General features: G+C 40.1%; 1 protein-coding gene and 1 pseudogene across 1 annotated transcript in view; one reads left to right on the top strand and one right to left on the bottom strand.

Moving 5' to 3' along the window:
• Window positions 1-20,838, bottom strand: part of EFCAB5 (EF-hand calcium binding domain 5) — a 138,160-nt gene that overhangs the window by 68,839 nt on the left and 48,483 nt on the right. The window contains exon 8 of the mRNA XM_062216307.1: window positions 20,541-20,611. Within this exon, the coding sequence (XP_062072291.1) occupies window positions 20,541-20,611 (71 nt within the window). The remainder of the gene's footprint in view (window positions 1-20,540; window positions 20,612-20,838) is intronic.
• LOC133777143 (large ribosomal subunit protein eL31-like) lies at window positions 11,512-11,945 on the top strand (annotated as a pseudogene).

The following is a 20,838-nucleotide window of genomic DNA, read 5'->3' as shown; positions in this document are numbered from 1 at the left end:
GATGTTTCATTTCTTCACTAATACCAACTAGGTAAATTTAGAATATATTATGTAAGAAACATGATGAGTTTGAATCCATGTGAATGAGTCTTAAATCATTATTCAACTGGCACACAGCTATAAAGACGAAAATTTACAGAACGAGCTTTTCTGAATACTTAATTCTCTTAGGTGCCTCAGCAACTTAATTGCTATTACTCTTGATAGATCATTGAGCACAGTTAGGTTCTCCGCTGCCTGGAAAGCAGAACAGTGTAAGAAGAACTCAAATTCTGGAGCCTATCTGTGTTCAAATTCTAGTTCCCACGTTCCTTCATTTGTGAAATGCTATCACAGCTGTAGCGTCTCAGCACCTCAGGGTGAGACACGCAAAACCTTGAGTAGGTCATGCAATAAACTCTCTACAGATATCATCCCTGTCTTCTCTTGAGGTGGATAAGAAATTGGTCAAGAAAGTTTTCCTTAAAAAATAAAATGATCCTTTCAGCTGATGTACATCTTGAGACAGGGAAACCCAATGAGATCAATGATCATCAAAGTGTAATCTATAGGCCACTAGTATCAATAGCACACAAGCACTTACTAGAAATGCATGTGTTTGAGCGCCACACCAGACTTATTGAGTCAGAAACTCTGGGGCTGGGGCCCAGCAATCTGCATTTTAACAAGCCCTCCAGATACTTCTGATGCTCACGGAAGTTTCAGAACCACTCAGCTACACGATCTGGGGTGCCTAGTCCTAATCAGTCTAAAATCCAATGATGCCGTTTGATCTTAATGACTTTTTGCTTGAGTAGTTGGTACCTTTCTAAACTGCTCATATGGTAGAATTACTAATTAAATGACAGTTTCTGGCAATATTGTGGCTCAATCCCCAAATACTGAAAAAAATTACTGACTTATGAGAACCGTCATCCTGTTTTATATTAAGTTTTAGGCAGTTGACTTCAAAAGTCATCTGAATTTTCTGGCTCTGGAAATGCTATTAATCAAGAAACACTTGAAATGTTTCTCTGAGAGACCCTTCAACATTCTGGATTTACAGCCTAAGACTTTTCTGAGTGAGGGTATTCTGATCGTTCTTCTAAGTATGGGCTATATGACCAGTTGCCAACATCAAGTACAAATCAAATTCCAAGTAGAACAATTGCAGATGTTTGTCAGTGTCTCTTGTGAAAACAAAAAAAGTGAAAGTACATGGGAATCTTTGCATTTTTATATCCTTCCAAGGAATGAATCAAAAGATTGCTTAAATTAATCTCAGAATATAATTAACTACTGATCTCTTTCAGGTTAGGAGTTCAGTGACCTATTTATTCAGCATTTAAATTGCAACATGTAAGTTGTCCTTATGCACTCTGTCTCAGTCTAATGAATTCTGGACTTTTGCTTTCTGACTTAATGTAGAGAATTTGGTATATGTCACATTTAATAGATTGGAAACCATTGTTAGATGCTACAGCTCTAGGCCTTTGGGATTCACACTTATTTAATTGTGGACATTCTGGGGAGTTGACGTTAAGAGTGATATAAGAACAATAAGAAGAAAACAATATTTGGAAACTATTTTAGGTAAAAACTTCCAAAACATATTTGCAAGCACTGGTAGTTTACAAGGAATCTGTGAAAAGAAGTTTTTTTGTTTTTTTTTTAAAGGTACGCGATTATATTTGCTATATACCATTGAAGAAATGGTATGTTCATTAGCCTTTGGGCAGAAAATTAGCTTTCCAGTTTCAGAGATGGACTTTTAAAAAATAATTAGTGTGGGGCCGGCACTGTGGCATAGTGGGTAAAGCTACCCCCTGCAGTGCCGGCATCCCATATGGTCACCAGTATGAGTCCCAGCTGTTCCACTTCCGACCCAGCTCCCTGCTAACACACTTGGGAAAGCAGTGGAAGATGCTTCATCCTTCATCCACGTGGAGACCTGGAAGAAGCCCTGACTCCTTGTTTTGGATCTGCCCTGTTCTGGCCATTGAACAAAAGCCTCATTTAATATCCAGTAATAACAGATGTGACAGATTAAAAAGCACACTTTTTTCCCTACTGGTGAAGGATACCTTAGGTAATGTTAGGCACTGAGTTGTGTCTGCCCTCCCCCAAATTCATATGCTGAAGGCCTAACCCTTAGGACTTCAGAATGTGACTGTGTTTGGAGAGAGGGTCCCTAGACAGGTGGTTAAATTCAATTGATGTTGTTAGGATGGGCCAGGGCCCTGGTATGATTAGTGTCCTCATAAGAACTGGAAACCTGGGCAGGGGTGAGTACTTGGCACAGCAGCTAAGATGCTGACATTCACAGCTCATTTGTGAATGTCTACATTTGAGTCCTGGCTCTGCTTACAGTTCAAGCTTCCTGCTACCACACAACCTGGAAGGCAGCAGATGATGGCTCAAGTCCTTGGGTCTCTGCCATCCACCTGGGAGACTCATACTAAATTCCAGGCTTCTAGCTTCAGCCTGGCCCAGCCCTGGTTGTTGTAGGCATCTGAGGAATGAGACAGTGGATAGAAGCCTCTCTCTCTGCTTTTCAAATAAATAAATAACTTTTTTTTAATGAAAAGAAAATTTGGGCACAGGTATGTATAGAGGGAAGGTTAGGAGAAGACACAGGGAGAAGGTGGCAATCTGCAAGCCAAGGAGAGAAGCCTCCAGAAGAAACCAACCCTGCTGACACTTTGTCTCAAACTTTTAGCTTCCAGAACCTTGAGAAATTAAACTTCTGTTGTTTAAACTACCCAGTCTGTGATATTTTGTTTGGCAGCACTAGCAAACTAATACAGAAAATAAGGAATTGCTAATCAGGTGGTTCCTTGATGTATTTTTTTTATAGTTGAAGACCACCTAGGTAGAGAGACGCAGCCACTTAGAGGATAGTTCACTCGCTGCATCCCATTTCTTTGGCTTAGAATTCTCTCATTTCTCCCCAAGATTTCTGCATATATTTTCACAAAATAGTTCTTCTCCCACTTCTCCCAAAGCTCTTATTCATCTTTCTTCTGTCCTTTCCCATCACAGCTCAAAGCACATGAAAAATAAAATGAGCTAAGTGAAAAGAAAAATATAAGACATGGGGCCAGCATTGTGGCACGTTGGGTAAAGCCACTGCCTATGATGCCGGCATCCCATGTGGGTGCCAGTTCGAGACCTGACTGCTCCACTTCTGATCCAGCTCCGTGCTAATGCACTTGGGAAAGGCAGCAGAAGATGTAAGGAATGTAAGTATAGCAAAGTAAACTCCTTCATTAAGGAAACCAATTGCCTCACTTTAGGAATTTCCTGGTCTTAACATACTTCCATGTTCCAGAACTCCTCAGTCTCAGGCAGACCAGGATGGTTGGGCACCCTATACCTCAATCCACGTTGAGTGTAATCTTTGTGGGGAGCTTTGGGGGACCTCTGTCAGGAAGCATGTTGTGTTGTATCTGGATTCAAATAACAACTTGTGTATCCTTTGCCATAAAAGAAACTTTGCAGCTGTTAGCTGTGCCTGCAGCATCTTTCCATTCCTACTCCATTGGGACAACCACACATAGTAAATTATACAGAGAGGTCCTAATCTATGGTATGAACTTCGAGTCATTCAGAACACATAACCCCAAAACATGCCACTTCGGCATAAAATTAATCTGAGCCAAAGGTGCTTAAAAATAATCAGGTGTGGGGTAGTGCTGTAGCTTAGTGGGTAAAGCCATTGCCTGCAGTGCCAGCATCCCATATGGGCACTGGTTTGAGTCTTGGCTGCTCCACTTCTGATCCAGCTCCCAGCTAATGGCCTGGAAAAAACAGCAGAGGATGCCCAAGTATTTGGGACCTGCGCCTATGTGGGAGACCTGGAAGAAGCTATTGGCTCCTGGCTTCGGCCTGGCCCAGCCCCCAGCCGTTAAGGCCATTTGGGAAGTGAACCAGCAGATGGAAGATCTCTCTCTCTCTCTTTCTCTCTCTCTCTCTCTCTACCTCTGCCTTTCAAATAAATAAATAAATCTTTTTTTAAAAAATCAGGTATAAGAAAATCACTTTGACTTTTCTTCTTTTTCTTCTTTTTTTAACATAAGATGAAGTTCCCAAGTGAAAGAGGCCCTCCCTATACTAGAAAGGAAGCAACATTCTTATGAAAGACAGGAAGCTGGGAATGAGAATTCTGTACAGACATTGTTAAAATAACATTCCAGCCTCCCACATAATTTCACTGCTTTTCTTTTCATCAACTTACTACACTTTGTCCTATTCAGTACATAATTGTTTGATTCTGTGTTTTGGGTCTTCATTTCCTTCTGAAGATTCCCATGCCACACAAAACTTTGTATGTTTTTCCACTATTAATCTGTTTCATGTTGAATTAATTCTCAGGCCAAAAAAAATCCCTAAAAAGGTAGAGGTAAAATTTTTGTCTCTCCTACACATTCACACATTCTCAATCTTTTTGTTGTATGTGTAAAATCACAAGATAAAAAACATATAGATGTTTGTTCAGGATAACTGGGGATGGTTAAACAAATGATGATTTGAGTCAAGACTTTCAGGCCCAGAGTGAGCTGACCTGACATGCAGGCCACATACACTTGGAGAATAGTCCTTTATTTAATATTCCTTGTCTGAGAAAGCTATGTTTTGTATTATTTTGGAAGTAAGAAGTTATCAGGCTACAATAGGGCAAAAATATAACTCAGGCCATAACCAACTGATAGTATCATTTGGAACAGAAGTGTATCTGTCTCGAACCCCTAGAGCAGGAGGGAGGAGCTGCTCTGATAAGAGGTCAGCTTCCCTCAGCTCTTCATCCCAAAGGCTTTGGAGGTCCTGCTCTATCCAAGGCTATCCACGCTCCTCGATCCATGAACCCTCGTTATAATAAAGGTCTTGTAGATGAGACAGGACAGAAGCAGGACTGATTAAATCAAGCCCCCTCCTGATGTGACACGTATCCATCTTCAGCTCCAAACCAGTCAGGAGCAAGGAGCCTCAGGATCCTAATCGCCTTATTAGGAACTTCCCCGACCTGCACACATGCCCAGAATAGCCTTCCTGGGGGGCAGTAGTGAGCAACACCACTATTTTGAGCACGTTGTATGCAAAAAAAAAAAAAAAAAAAAAACCAAACAAACAAACAAACAAACAAAAAAAACCCAACAACAACCAACCAAATAAACAAACCAAACCAATAGTGCCTGCACAGAACACCCAGCCAGGTGCAAACTGAAGTGCTGTGTGCATAGGGGGATGAACCAGAACATCAGGCTGGGTACAGACTGCTTGCTGGGTGCCAGGGAAAACTGCCCAGCCTCCTCAACCCATGAAAACACCTGTTCAGCTCCCGTGGGAGAGCTGTCAGTAGAACCCCTTCCTGCCATGTGCTCTCCCTTATGTCCCAGCATGAGCCCCTACTAAACCTTATCTGGGCTGGACATTGGGCTCTGGTCAATTTCCATCTGCAAGTGAGCTAACACAGTCAACACCAGTGCTTTAGAGATAAAGTTTCTTTTCCTTGTAGTGCCTAGTGATACCCTACTTTTCGGACAGTGTTTTTGGTATAGAAATAGTAACCCTTATTAAGGACTCCATAGCACATAGATATCACTGTAGCCTATTTGAAATATGAGTTCCAAGTTCTAAATCATCAGCTGACAAAAACTTTTGGGGAGACAGCCACACAGCCATTGATGGGACTGCCATTTAAAGGCCATAGGTACTTTTGACAATTCAATATAACCTTTGCCTTAAAATGAACAAACAAAAATTTAGACACGCGGATATTTTAGACTTCTTTTGAAGCAGATTATTAGGAAATTCTTTATCAAAACAAGGGGAATTTTTAGAGGTTAAGAAGTCAAGGAAATAGGGGCAGGCATTTGGCATGGAAGTTAAAGTGCCAGTAGGGATGGCTGTATCTCATATTAAAATGCCTGGATTTGAGCCGTAATTCTGCTACCGGTTCCAGCTTCCTGATAATGTGTAACATGGGACGCAGTAGGGGATGACTCAGGTAGTTCCTGGCTCCCGGCCTTGTTCTGGCCCAACCCCCCAGTATGTTGCATTTGGGGACTGGGCCAGCAGATGGAGTTTCTCTCTCTCTCTCTCTCTCTTTCTCCCCCCCACCTTCCTCCCTCTCTCCCAAGTTAAATATATATATATGTACATATATATATATTTAATTCCAAGATATAAAAAAGGAATCCTCCTACTTAAAAAAGTTACCTAAAATGCCAGTAATCACATTCAAGATGTTTAGAGAAAACAAATATCCTTGAAATGATTTTCTTAATAAGATGATGAAATGAAACTGTGGATCCCCTCTAAGACTGAAATTTGGGAATTTCAGAAAGGTTTCTTTTGTCAGCATCTGTTTACCTCTGGCCTGAGCAGAAGACAATGCTGTTTTTCTAACTGGAGTCCACTGAAATCCAAAGGTTAAGACTTTGGTTTCTTGTCAAATTTGCACAGGGAACACAATATCTTTTCCATAACTCAGCACAGGTATTAAAGTGATACAAATGATAAGTTTCTTCTCCTGGAATGAGTTGTCTTTTAGGTATCAACTGTACTGAGAATTTAGATCAAACCTGACACTATCCTAAAACATATTTCTTATGTTTTGAAGTACTTGATTTATAAAACAAAACAAAAAATCTCAAGTGAAACATACATTCTGCATTTTAAATTGTTTCTGCCAGTAATATTTAAATATTTAAAGCATCATTCTATTTTTTTCTTTTTTTTAAAAAAGATTTATCTATTTATTTGAAAGACAGTTACAGTGAGAGGTAGAGACAGAGAGAGAGAGAGATCTTCCATCAGCTGGTTCACTCCCCAGATGGCCACAATGGCCAGAGCTGCACAGATCCGAAGCCAGAAGCCAGGAGCTTCTTCCAGGTCTCCCACATGGGTTCAGGGGTCCAAGGACTTGGGCCATCTTCTACTGCTATCCCAGGCCATAGCAGAGAGCTGGATTGGAAAAGGAGCAGCCAGGACTTGAACCGGCGCCCATATAAGATGCTGGCACTTCAGGCCAGGGCTTTAACCGGCTGTGCCACAGCACTGGCCCCATTTTTTTCTTTAGAAGTAAGGCAATGGGTATGGCAGGTGGAAGAAATTTAAAACTCATGGCCTGGGATCGGCGCTGTGACGAAGTAGTGGGTGAAGCCACCATCTGCAGTGTCAGCATCCCATATGGGCACCTGTTTGGGTCCTGGCTGCTCTACTTCCTATCCTGCTCTCTGCTGTAGCCTAGAAAAGCAGTAGAATATGGCCCAAGTCCTTGGCCCCTGCACCCACATGGGAGACTTGGAGAAGCTCCTGGCTCCTGGCCGTGGATCAGCCCAGCAGCAGCCATTGCGGCCATTTGGGGAGTGACCAATAGATGGAAGACTTCTCTCTGTAACTCTAACTCTCAAGTAAATAAATAAAATCTTAAAGAAAAAGTTCCTTTGAGCCTTTATTTACTAGAATATAACAGATGAAAAGTAAAAGGTAAATCTTAGTCAACAAAGGGATCACCACCTATTCATTAATCGATGAGAAAACAGGTCTACTACGAAAATGATACACATATAGAGGCATCTGTGAGCATTTATTTTCCCCGTTTCTCTTTTTCTCTGCATTAATTATTACTCAGTGACTTCTCTAAACATACCCTATCCTGAGTGCTAATAACATTGCTTATTACATACAGTCAACAGAAGGGCAATTGTATGACCTGGCATCTCCACTGGGTGGCATTTGTATGTAGTATCTGAACTTTAAGCCTAGCACTAATGATTGTATTTCCTTTTAGTTTCATTAAATGAGTGTTGGTTAAATAACCTTAAAGCAGATCCCTTTAAAAGCAAGTGCTTCAAACACTATTTCTACGTCACACAGGTTGAATCAATGATTTGTTGATCAGATTATTAAATATTTTCAATAACTATTTCTATACAAGAAATACTTTCTTGGTTTCTATCCAGGTAATAGCTCTTCTCTATAATGAAAGCTATGGATTGCATGCTGTTTGCATTTCAAGATTAGAAGTTAGAAAATGTCAGGAAAACTAATATTAATAGTCCAAACCACCTATTAAAGCAAAAATACACACACACACACACAGCACACACACTTAGAAAATGGGTAAAGAGGATGTGTATCTAATAATAACTTAACAAAGACACGTGCACATTCTACATGATGCCTTTTAGATGCAGTTCCAACTTAACTTCCTCTCTAATTTCTCACCCTTCCCCAATCAGGCCTTTATATTTCTTTTCTTTCTTTCTTTTTAAAAGATTTATTTATTTATTTGAAAGGCAGAGTTACAGAGAGCCAGAGAGAGAGAGAGAGAGAGGTTTTCCATCTGCTGGCCAGAGGTGGGCCAATCCGAAGCCAGGAGCCTGGAGCTTCTTCCCCGACTCCCACGTGGTTGCAGAAGCCCACGCACTTGGCCCATCTTCTGCTTTCCCAGACCATAGCAGAGAACTGGATTAGAAGCGGAGCCCATATGGAATGCCAGCACTGCAAGCGGCGACTTTATCCACTACAGCACAGCGCCAGCACCTTTTTGTTTCTTTATATGTTGGTCCTCTGTTCTCCTGAAAGTCCTTCTCCCCTTTCTACATCTGTCCAGCTCCTTAACACCAGCTACATTACATCATCTGAGCGCCTTGGGTTCCCTCTCTCTGTGCTCCTCCTCCGATATGCTCACATCTTCATTATGCTGATTTGGAATTATTTGCCTGTTTTCTGTTCACTTACTCTGTAGCCCCAACGCTTGGTATATATAAGAGGACTTCAAAAAGTTTATGGAAATAGGATTAAAATACAGTGTACATTTTCTATGAATTTTTGAAGACCCCATGTACAATTAAAAATGGCCACAATGTGTGGCAGGTGGAGCCACTGCCTGGGACACTGGCATTCCATGAGAGCGCTGTTTCAAGTCCAGCTGCTCCGCTTCTGATCCAGCTCTCTGCTAGTGGCCTGGGAAAGAGCAAGAGGATTGCCCAAGTGCCTGGGCCCCTGTAGAGGCCCTGGAGACGTCCTGCCTCCCGGCTCCTGCCTCCTCGCTCCTGCCTGGCACAGCCCTGGCCATCGCGCTCCTCTGGGGAATGGGAGAGTAGATGGAAGATTTATCTTTATTTGTCTCTCCCTCTCTCTGTGACTCTGACTTTCAAACAAATAAATAAATTTTCTGTTGAAAAGGGGGGGGGGCACAATGGGGATGTACACTTAGTGCAGGAGTTAAGACATCAGTTGAGACACCTTTATCACATGTCAGAGTGCCAGCTTTACTCCTTGTTCCATTTTCCTGCTAACACACGTCCTGGGAGCCGGCAGGTGATGGCCCGGGTGGTTGGTCCTTGCCATCAACATGGGAGTTGTGGTTTGAGTTCCAGGCTCCTAGCTTCAGCTTGGCCCAGCCCCAACTGTTGTAGGCGTTTGGAGACTGAACCAATGCATGGGAGATCTTGTCTATTAGTTGTCTCTCTCTCTTCCTGAAAAAAATTTTTTTTTCCTAAAAATGTCTACTATACAGGCCAAAAAATTGGACTCAGAACACATTAGTGCAAGGTCAGGCTTGTTGTGGAGGATGTGAGTCAATTATTTATCACATGAAAGGTGAATTCACATTATCTTGGTGTGTCTCCTCACAAGCTTTCACTGTGTATTTATTGTGAAACAAGATAGGAGCCCAGTCTCCTACTACAGACTCTTAGAGCTAACACACAGGTAAAACACAACTTAATCTAAGCCAAAAGAGCAAAAAAAAAAAAATCTTAGCAATAACTATCATGATAAACAAAATTTTAAACTAAACAGAGGACAATATAGCAAAGAGAAGTCTATACTACCCTGTTCATTGCAGCACTATTCACAGTAGACAAGATAGGAAACCAAATTATGCATCCATCAATGAATGAATGGATAAAGAAAATGTGGTAGATATGTACACAATGAAGCACTACTCAATCTTCAAAAAGAAGGAAATTTTGTCATTTGCAATGACACAGACAAACCTGGAAGACATTACGGTGAGTAAATTAAGAAAGGCACAAAAAACAAATACAGTAAGCTCTTACTTGTATGTAGAATCTAAAAATGTTGAACTCATACAAGCAGAGTGTAGGATGATGGTCAGCAGGCACTGGGGGTGGGGGAAGTGGGGAGATGTTGATCAAAGGGTAGAGTTTCAAGAGGCCTAAGTTTTCAAGATACACTGCACAGCAGGATGACTGCAGTCAGTAATAACATATTGCATATTCCAGAATTGCTGAGACAGGAAATCCCAAATGTCTTACCACAAAAAACTGACAGCTAAGTGAGGCGGCAGAGACATTAATTAACTTGATTTAATCATTCCACTTTTTATACATATGTCAAAACATCACATGATACTCCAATTATGATTTATCAATTAAAATAATATTAATAAAAATAAATCAATGAAATAAAGAAGCTGAACAGAAGGGGAGGAACAAAAGCTAAAACTTAGAATTAAAAGAACTCTAGAATATATGAGAAAGGGTTATTTTGTATGACCTAAATGAAAGATCTCCGCGAGTGAGATCCCAGTGGAAAGAACAGGTCATCAAAGAAGGAGGTACCTTTCTCTGAAGGGAAGAGAGAACTTCCACTTTGACTATGACCTTGTCTAAATATGATCAGAGTCGGCGAACTCAAAAGGCTTCCATAGCCTTGGCAACTCATAACAAGAGCCCAGGGTGATTACTGATGCCATAAACAAGAGTGGCAATTTGTTAAGTCAACAACAGGAGTCACTGTGCACTTACTCCCCATGTAGGATCTCTGTCCTTAATGTGCTGTACATTGTGATTTAATGCTATAACTAGTACTCAAACAGTATTTTTCACTTTGTGTTTCTGTGTGGGTGCAAACTGTTGAAATCTTTACTTAATATATACTAAACTGATCTTCTGTATATAAAGAAAATTGAAAATGAATCTTGATGTGAATGGAAGGGGAGAGGGAGCAGGAGGGAGAGGGTTGAGGGTGGAGGGAAGTTATGGGGGGGGGGGGAACCATTGTAATCCATAAGCTGTACTTTGGAAATTTATATTCATTAAATAAAAGTAAAAAAAAAAGAATTATGCAATAAATATATAAATGCCAAAAAAAGAAAGGATTATTTTGTAAAAATAAGGATAGTTCATGTTAAGGAATTTATTGATAACAATCCATTATATTAATAAACTAAATTAATATAATATGATTATGCCAATAAACAGGGTATTTAAAAATATTCAAAATCAGTTTTTGGTTTTTAAAACCCTCAAATAAATTAAGTACAAGAGGAAACTCTTAAACTTGGTATCTACCAGAATATTGGTCATAATAGAACAGCCACAGAAGTAATTTGCTGAATAATAAGCAAACAAATGGATAAAATAAAAGAAAATGCAAGGCCCAGGCATTTTTACAAAGACTTCATTTGTTCCAGAGTCACTTTCCTTCTCCCCTCCTCTATTACTCTAACACCAGAAATTGGAAGAGTGAATAGAAAAGGAATATCAGACAATCCCTCGCGCTCTTCCTTTCCAGCTTGGGCCCTCCAAGATGGCTCCCGCGAAGAAGGGCGGCGAGAAGAAGGGCCGTTCTGCCATCAACGAGGTGGTGACCCGCGAGAACACCATCAACATTCACAAGCCACATCCATGGCGGGGGCTTCAAGAAGCGTGCCCCTCGGGCACTCAAAGAGATCCGGAAGTTTGCCATCAAGGAGATGGGGACTCCGGATGTGCGCATTGATACCAGGCTCAACAAAGCCGTCTGGGCCAAAGGAATAAGGAATGTCCCATACCGCATCCGCGTGAGGTTGTCCAGAAAACGTAATGAGGATGAAGATTCCCTAAACAAGCTCTACACTTTGGTTACCTACATACCTGTCACCACTTTCAAAAATCTACAGACAGTCAATGTGGATGAGAACTGATTAAAGTTGTAAAACTGCAAAAAAAAAAAGAAAGAAAGAAAGAAAAGGAATATCAAAGCATCCATACCATAAAAATTAGGATAGAGCCGCTCAAACACAAGGAATATGAGAAGAAGTACCAAAGGGTCATAGCAACCATGCAAACACAAGAAGGAGAAGGGGAGGGAAAGGAGGAGAGAAGGAAGAGCAAATGTCAGATAAGTAAGTTAGTCTGAAAGAAAATCCAAAAAAAAGAAAAATGTTTTTCACACTTGCTTTAAATAACAGGACAACTTAAGAGTAACACATAGTCAATGTAATAATAATTCAAGGATAAGCTGATGAAGCAGTAGAATTAAATTAAAAGGTAAAGTTTAAGTGTAAGAGACCAAGCTAATTATCAAAATGTAAAAAATCAAGCAAAATAAAATGGAGTTACTGACAGAAACAAAAGGAGTTCAGATAATCAGAGTGAATACAGGTTTTAAAAAATGGAAAGAAATTATTAAATGAGAAACAACTAATAGATACAAAACAAACCTAATCCCACATAAGGATAGTTGGCTTCCCTGATGTAGACAACCCAAAACTAGAAAAGAAGATATATTCAAAGACATAGTATGAAAAAATGTCCATCAAATTAAAAAAAAGGAATATTAAAAGAACATACAATATTCAAGACACTTTTTAAACAAAATGCTCTATACCAAGATATATTCTACTGAAACTCTTGAACCTAGAGGTTGAATTTCCAGGCATGCAGTCTAATAAACCAAGTCATCTACAAGACAAGCAACAGGAAGACAGTAACTTCTTTCTTTTTTTTTGTCCCAATGTCATGATAGTAGAACACAGAAGGATGCCTGACATATGGTAAGTACTCAACAAAATATTTATTGAACCTCTGGCTCAATACCTTTGGTATAGAGTTAGAAATATTATTTCAGCCGGCACCGTGGCTCACTAGGCTAATCCTCCGCCTGCGGCGCCGGCACCCCGGGTTCTAGTCCTGGTTGGGGTGCTGGTTCTGTCCCAGTTGCTCCTCTTCCAGTCCAGCTCTCTGCTGTGGCCCGGGAAGGCAGTGGAGGATAGCCCAAGTGCTTGGGCCCTGCACCCACATGGGAGACCAGGAGAAGCACCTGGCTCCTGGCTTTGGATCAGCGCAGCGTGCCAGCCGCAACGTGCCAGCCGTAGCTGACACTTGGGGGGTGAACCAACGGAAGAAGGAAGACCTTTCTCTGTGTCTCTCTCTCTTTCACTGTCTAACTCTGCCTGTCCAAAAAATAAAAATAAAAGAAAAAAAGAAATATTATTTCATTGTATCATATCATTTCCCCACACTCTGATCATTGTCATGAGTCCTTCACTTTGTGATATTAATATATCTGTTTTCAAGAAAAACATGGTATAAATTTGTGTATAGGATGTCTACATATGAAGTAAATATGGCGAAGTGTTCAAAATTGCTAAATTTTAAAACTAAAACATAAAGTTATAAAAAATGAATGGAGAAAAAAATAAAGTTGATGTCAGACTTCTGAACCACAACATTCAATACTAGAAAACAATAAAGCAATATCTATAATGTTTTGAGATTAAAAGAAACTATGACCCATTAGCAGAATACCCATCCAAAGTCTAATTTAAGAACAAAAGCAGGGACCAGTGCTGTTGCGTAGTGGACTAAGCCTCCGCCTGCAGCGCCAGCATCCCAGATGGGCGCCGGTTCAAGTCCCGACTGCTCCTCTTCTGATCCAGCTCTCTGATATCGCCTGGGAAAAGCAGTAGAGGATGCCCAAGTGCTTGGGGCCCTGCACCCGTTGGGAGATCTAGAGGAAGCTCCTGGCTCCTGGCTTCAGATTGGCTCAGCTCCAACTATTGCAGCAATTTGGGGAGTGAACCAGCAGATAGAAGACTTCTCTCTCTCTGCCTGTCTCTCTGTAACTCTGCCTTTCAAATAAATAAATAAATCTTTAAAAAAAAAAGAATAAAGGCAATATGTAAACATTCTCAACATAGACAAATTCATAAAACATAGCACCCATGTGACATTCTGGAAAAAAACACTTTGTAATCAATTTGGCCAAGTAGGAGATGTATTAAAATAATAAATCAAAATAAATAACCTGGGAAAAATAAAGACATTGCCAAAGGATAAGAAATGAACCTTAAATACAATTAAGTATTGAATTAACACGAATCAATTGTGGTAACTATACTTACAAAAAAGAAAGAAGCTTGTGTAAATTTGGGCAAAATTAAAATTACAAAATAAAACTGGGAAACAGATGGAAACAGAAAGGAAGACATGAGGAAATATTCATGCTTTATGTTAATATCTTTTATAGCAAAGTATCAACTGTTTCTAAAATTGAAATATGTAGTTAAAAAAATAATGATTTCTCCCTTTTATGGTCTTCACATATGTGGTTATTTCTTAAATGACTTTAAGTAAATTATTCTGAAAAGATGTGAAGGTGGGTTTTATTTTAGTGATTTTCCTTATTTTCACTTCAGCTTCTTATTCTTCTGTTGAAATTAAGTATACTTATATTTTTATTTTAAAGTAATCAATTTTTATAACTATTATGATCATCTATATTGCTATATACTATACTTCTTTATACAAAGCAACATAGATTATAAAGCTTTTTTTATTATTATTTTTTTATAAAACTGTCTTGAATGATGTTCTCCTAAGGTTGACAATGGTTACTTCTGGGCAAAAATCTACGGTGATTTAAAAATTCTCATCTTTGGGGGCTGGTGTTGTGGCATAGCAGATTAAGCTACTGCCTACAACACAGGCATCCTGCATGGGCACTGTTTTGAGTGACAGCTGCTCCACTTTCTACCCAACTCCCTGTTAATGCACCTGGGAAAGTAGCAGAAGATGGCCAAGTGCTTGGGCCCCTGTCCCTGACACAGGAGACTGCAATGAAGTTCCTGGCTCTGACTTCAGCCTCATTCAGCCTTTGCCATTGTGGCTATTTGGAGAGTGAATCAGTGGATGAAAGATTCTCTCTCTCTCTCTGCAACTCCACCTTTCAAATAAATAAATAAATCTTAAAAAAAAAACCTTATGTTTGTACTTATATCTGTTTAAATAATTCTTTTTAATGGTCATGAATACTTTTTAGAAAATTGAACAATTTTTCCTTAGAAAAATATGTCAAAGTGCTGGAATATGCATATTGTTATTCTGTTTTCTGTATTTATCTGTGTTTTAAAGTTCCTCATCCTGGGGCCAGCCTTGTGGCATAGAAGGTAAAGCCACACCTGTGACAGAGGCAACCCATAGAAGCACTGGTTTGTCTCCCAGCTGCTCCACTTCTTCTTCTTCTTCTTCTTCTTCTTCTTCTTCTTCTTCTTCTTCTTCTTCTTCTTCTTCTTCTTCTTCTTCTTCTTCTCCTTCTCCTTCTCCTTCTCCTTCTCCTTCTCCTTCTTCTTCTTCTTCTTCTTCTCCTTCTTTTTTTTTTAAATTATTTATTTATTTAGTTAGTTAGTTGTTCCACTTCTGATATTGCTCCTTGCTAGTGGGCTGGCAAAAGCAGAGGAAGATGACCCAAGTGTTTGGGTCCCTGCAACCCATGTGGGAGATCCGAGTGAAGCTCCTGGCTCCTGGTTTCTGCCTGGCCACTGTGGCATCTAGAGAGTGAACCAGCGGATGAAAGATCTCTCTTACTCTGTCTCTCCCCTTCTCTCTCTACAAATAAAAATAATAATAAATCTTAAAAAAAATTCCTCACCCTATCACTTCTATTTGAAAGGTATAGTGATGCTCAGGAGAGGCAGACAGAGAGACAAAGAGACACAGAAACAGATAGAGAGAGATTGAGATCTTCTACCTGCTGGTTCACTCCCCAAATGCTCACAACAGCAAGAGTTGGGCCAATCCCAAGCCAGGAGCTAAGAACTCCAACTGGGTTTCCCAAATGGGTGGCAGGAACCCAACTACTTAGGCCATTATCTGTTGCCTCCATGTATATTAGCAGGAAACTGGATCAGAAACAAGGTAGCTGGGACACAAAATAGGCACTCCAATATGGGATTTGAGAGCATCCCAAGCAGCTTACTCCATTGCTGTTTTTAAAGTTTCAAGGGGTCAGCACTGTGGCATAGCGAGTAAGCCGCCACCTGCAGTGCTGGCATCCCACATAAGTGCTGATTCAAATCCCGGCTGCTCCACTTCTGATCTAGCTCTCTGCTATGGCCTGGGAAAGCAGTAGAAGATGGCCCAAGTCCTTGGGCCCCTGCACCCACATGGGAGACCTGGAGCAAGCTCCTGGCTCCTGGCTCCTGGCTTCGGATCAGCTCAGCTCTGGCTGTTGCAGCCAGCCAGGGAGTGAACCAGTGGCTGGAAGACCTTTCTCTTTCTCTCTGCCTCTCCTTCTCTCTCTGTGTAACTCTGCCTTTCAAATAAATAAATAAATCTTTTAAAAAAAAGTTTCAAGACTTTTAAACATTTGAGTGTATATTAGTAGCATTCCATAAAATTCGATACAAGATTTTGATACAAGAGTTATTAAGGTGAATACTTTATAAATTTCCAAGTGGTTAGACTTAATTTTTAAATTTGTTAATTATTTTCTAGTTTTACATAGTCATAAGAGAATATATAGATTTCTGTTTTTTGGAGCTAATCAGATTTTCTTGGTGGCTTATTTTTGATAAATTTTGACCAATATTTCATGACAACTGTCAAAGGGTCACTGTAGGAATTAAAGTTCAACATATAAGTGTTCAATATAAGTGTTCAAAGCACTTATAAATAAGTTTTATTTATTCTTTATATACTTATTTATTTTTACTCTTTTGACTTATCACTTCAAAATTTTTTATTTTTCACATCATGCACAAAAATTAACGAAAGATGGATCAAAGATGTAAGTAGGCATAAATGTAGGAACTCAGACTATAAAACTCTCAGAAGAAAGCAATTAAGCAATAACTATCTTGTTCTGAGATGAACAGAAAATGTCACCCATGACAAAAGAACACCCATTCAGTTATGCAATTACCTTACATTAGGCAATGGCTTCTTAGGTAGGACACCAAAGCAAAAGCAACAAAATACATCAGACTTCATTAAAATCTCTATCTTCCAGAGGATGCCAGCAAGAAAGTGAGAAAACAAGCCAGAGATCTAACATGTGTTTCAGCAGAGTTCTACACATAGAGGAAAAAGAGGGTGAGGCTAAAAAAGTATTCAAGAAATAATGGTTGAACGTTTCCCATACTTGCCAAAAGATAAACCTACAGCTTCAAGAAGCTGAGCAAGGGGCCGGCACTGTGGAGTGGAGGATAAAACCGTCACCTGCAGTGCCCACATACCATATGGGTGCCAGTTTGAGTACCAGCTGCTCCACTTCCAATCCAGCTCTCTGCTATGGCCTGGGAAAGCAGTAGAAGATGGCCCAAGTCCTTGGGCCCCTGCACCCATGTGGGAGACCCAGAGGAAGCCCCTTGCTCCTGGCCTCAGATTGGTGCAGCTCCAGGCATTGCAGCCAATTAGGGAATGAACTAGTGGATGAAAGACCCCTCTCTCTCTCTCTCCCTCTCTCTCTCTCTCTCTCTCTCTCTCTCTGCCTCTCTCCCTCTCTCTCTCTCTCTCTCTCTCTCTCTGCCTCTCTCCCTCTCTCCCTCCTCCTTCTCTCCCTCTCTCCCTCCTCCTTCTCTCCCTCTCTCCCTCCTCCCTCTCTCTCTCTCTCTCCCTCTCCTCTCTCTGTGTAACTCTGACTTTCAAATAAATAAATAAATCTTTTTTAAAAAAAGAAGCTGAGCAAACCCCAACAGTATAAATGCAAAGAGATTCATGACAAGAGACATATAACCAACATTCAGAATAGTAAAGACAAACCAGTGAGAGAAAAATAGCACTCTTACTTATTAAGGAAAAACAGTTCACGTCATAGTGGGTTTTTCACCAGCAACTATGGAGATCAGAAGGAAGCAGGCTTTTCAAGTACTCAAAGAAAAGACTTCTCAACTCAGAGTTCTTGTTCCAGTGAAATTGTCCTTCAGGAATGAAGGGGGAAAAAAGATATTAGACTGTGTCTGTCATCTGAAGACCTACTCGACAAGTGTTTGTTGTCTGAAGGTTTACTCTAAAAGAATGCCTAAAGGAAGTTGTAGAACGGAATGTATAAAAGAAGGAGCCTTGGAACATCAAGAAGGAAAAACAGAGTAAAAAATACAAAGAAAGTAAATATAATTTCTTTATCTTCTCAAGTCTTCTAAATTGCTTAACAATTGAAGCAAAAATATATCACTGCCTATTATGATATATGTACAGGATATCTTGAAGACAATCACATTATAAATGGAAAAGTATTAAAATGACTAAATAAAGGTATTAAATGACTAAATAAAAGTGTTAAATGATTAAATGAATAGGAGGTAAGGTTTCTATATTTCACTTGAACTGGTAAAATGTGTTTTTTTTAGAATTATTTTATTTATTTGAAAGTCAGAGTTACACAGAGAAAGAAGGAAAGGCAGAGAGAGAGGGAGAGAGTCTTCCATTCCGCTGGTTCACTCCCCAAATGACCGCAACGGTCAGAGCTGAGCTGATCCAAAGCTAGGAGCCAGGAGCTTCTTCCAGGTCTCCCACGCAGGTGCAGAGTCCCAAGGACATGGGCCATCTTCTACTGCTTTCCCAGGCCATAGCAGAGAGCTGGATTGGAAGAAGAGCAGCCGGGGGTAGAACTGGTGCCCATATGGGATGCTGGCGCTTCAGGCCAGGGCTTTAACCTGCTGCCCCACGGCACCGGCCCCAGGCTAAAATGTTACTACCAGTAGAGGGCTGTGGTACTGAAATAGTTCCATATCTTAACTTTAGTGGAATTTATAGAAATCAGCATATGTGATAAAATAGCAAAGTACCACATACACATGTTAATTTCCTAGTTTTTATAATATAATAAAGTCATGGTCTGATTTAGCAGAAAGTTGGAGTTGGGAGCCAGAATCAGGAATACAACTCAGGCACATAAATGTGGGATATGGGCATCCTAATTTACATCTTGCCTGATAGAGTAAACTCCTACTCCATAAACTTGTTATTACTTAGAATTTCCAAGAGAAGCCATCACATACAAGCCACAATAGAAGAATCATATGTTGGTCAGAAAGAGAGGGAAGAAAGAGCAAAGGGAAAGTCCAAATCAGAGCCCTCACTGAGGGTCCACCAGGAAATGCAAAGCAGGGTAAAGAGCCTAGGATGGACTAGTGTGAATAACTCTGGCAGACTTCGGGGGCACAGAAGCTATCCCTGGTTGTCTGGCCCCCGGGCTGATTCAGCATAGGGGAAATACCGGCTCGGTGTGTGAGAATTAGTAAAGAGCCTGGATTCTGGATCGCAGGGGACATATAAACAACTTTGACTACAGGTTTATCCTATAGATGATTAATGGATGTCAAATAGACAAATACAGAATCTAAGAAAATACAGAATATAACTGAGATAGACTCTGCCAAATTCTTACGTGTACAATAAACATTTCAAAAGGGATTCCAGAAATCCTCCATACAGAAGCTAGAAACTACACAGAGCATAGTCTGTTCCTTCAATGAAATAAGAGTGTATGAGAGAAGAAAGAAAAAGTTATCTCTACTTTGGGACTCATTAGAGAAAAACCAGGAGGAATAGAGGAAACATGAGGAATTATAAAAGCAGGCCAAAGAAGACTTTGGACTCTAGTATCAATAAATACTTCCTATAATTACTCTACTACAATAGAATCATATTTTCTCAGTTATACTATTATATAGACTTTGGAACCACACTACCTGAATACAAATATCTCATTTTCCACAAACTACGAGACCATCTGCAGGTTATTTAACCTTTCTGAACCTCAGTGTTTTCATCTATAAAAGTAAAATATTAAAAAAAAGAAAAGTAGAGGATAAGGGTTGCTGAAGGATTACCCAAGTTCATATCTTAGGACAGGGCTCGGCCCATAGGGAACACTTTGTAAGTCTCAAATGTTGTTAGTTGTGTAACCAGATTTCACTGAATAAAAAGTGTTGGTTTTTCCTGATCTTACCATAAGGTGTCAGCGGAAGTTTTTCACTTTCGTATCATGAGGGTCGCTGATTGAAAGAAATTGTAAGATGCCTTTGATTGTAAGAGAGGTTAAAATACTTCAAAATATATGTATCTCAGAACTGATAACATGTTTCATTTAATTTAATTCTTTTTTAAAATTTTTTTGACAGGCAGAGTGGACAGTGAGAGAGAGAGACAGAGAGAAAGGTCTTCCTTTGCCATTGGTTCACCCTCTAACGGCCACCGTGGCTGGCGCGCTGCGCCGGCTGATCCGATAGCAGGAGCCAGGTGCTTCTCCTGGCCTCTCATGGGGTGCAGGGCCCAAGCACTTGGGCCATCCTCCACTGCACTCCCGGGCCATAGCAGAGGGCTGGCCTGGAAGAGGGGCAACTGGGACAGAATCTGGCGCCCCGACCGGGACTAGAACCCGGTGTGCCAGCGCCGCAGGCGGAGGATTAGCCTGTTGAGCCATGGCACCGCCTCATTTAATTTAATTCTAAATTAGTTTATGTGTAACATAGAGCAAAAGACAGTTAAAACAGGCAACATAGTTTGATTCAAGTATTATATAATGTAACTTCTTACTTCTGTAAATTCCATTTTGTTCAATCCGGGTTCCATTGAGCCAGTGATATCCAACTGTTGGCAATATGAGTCTAGAATAAAGGTTATTTGCTAGTTAGTTTAATTGTGACTCATTTGTATTTACATTATAGTGCTTTAAAAGAAGAACATACAATTGTTTTCTAACTTTGCTTTGTCTCTAATGTTTCTTAAATAAAATAATAAGAAATGTTTGGGTTTGACATTATTTCTAATGTCTATAGTTAAAGTAAATTATATACAAGTGATCTTCAAAAAGGTCATGGAAATGTACATTATA

Source organism: Lepus europaeus, chromosome 18 (assembly GCF_033115175.1).
Source record: "Lepus europaeus isolate LE1 chromosome 18, mLepTim1.pri, whole genome shotgun sequence".
Lineage (NCBI taxonomy): Eukaryota > Metazoa > Chordata > Mammalia > Lagomorpha > Leporidae > Lepus > Lepus europaeus.
The sequence above is the reverse complement of the archived record's forward strand: the minus strand, read 5'-3'. Positions and strand labels throughout refer to the sequence as shown.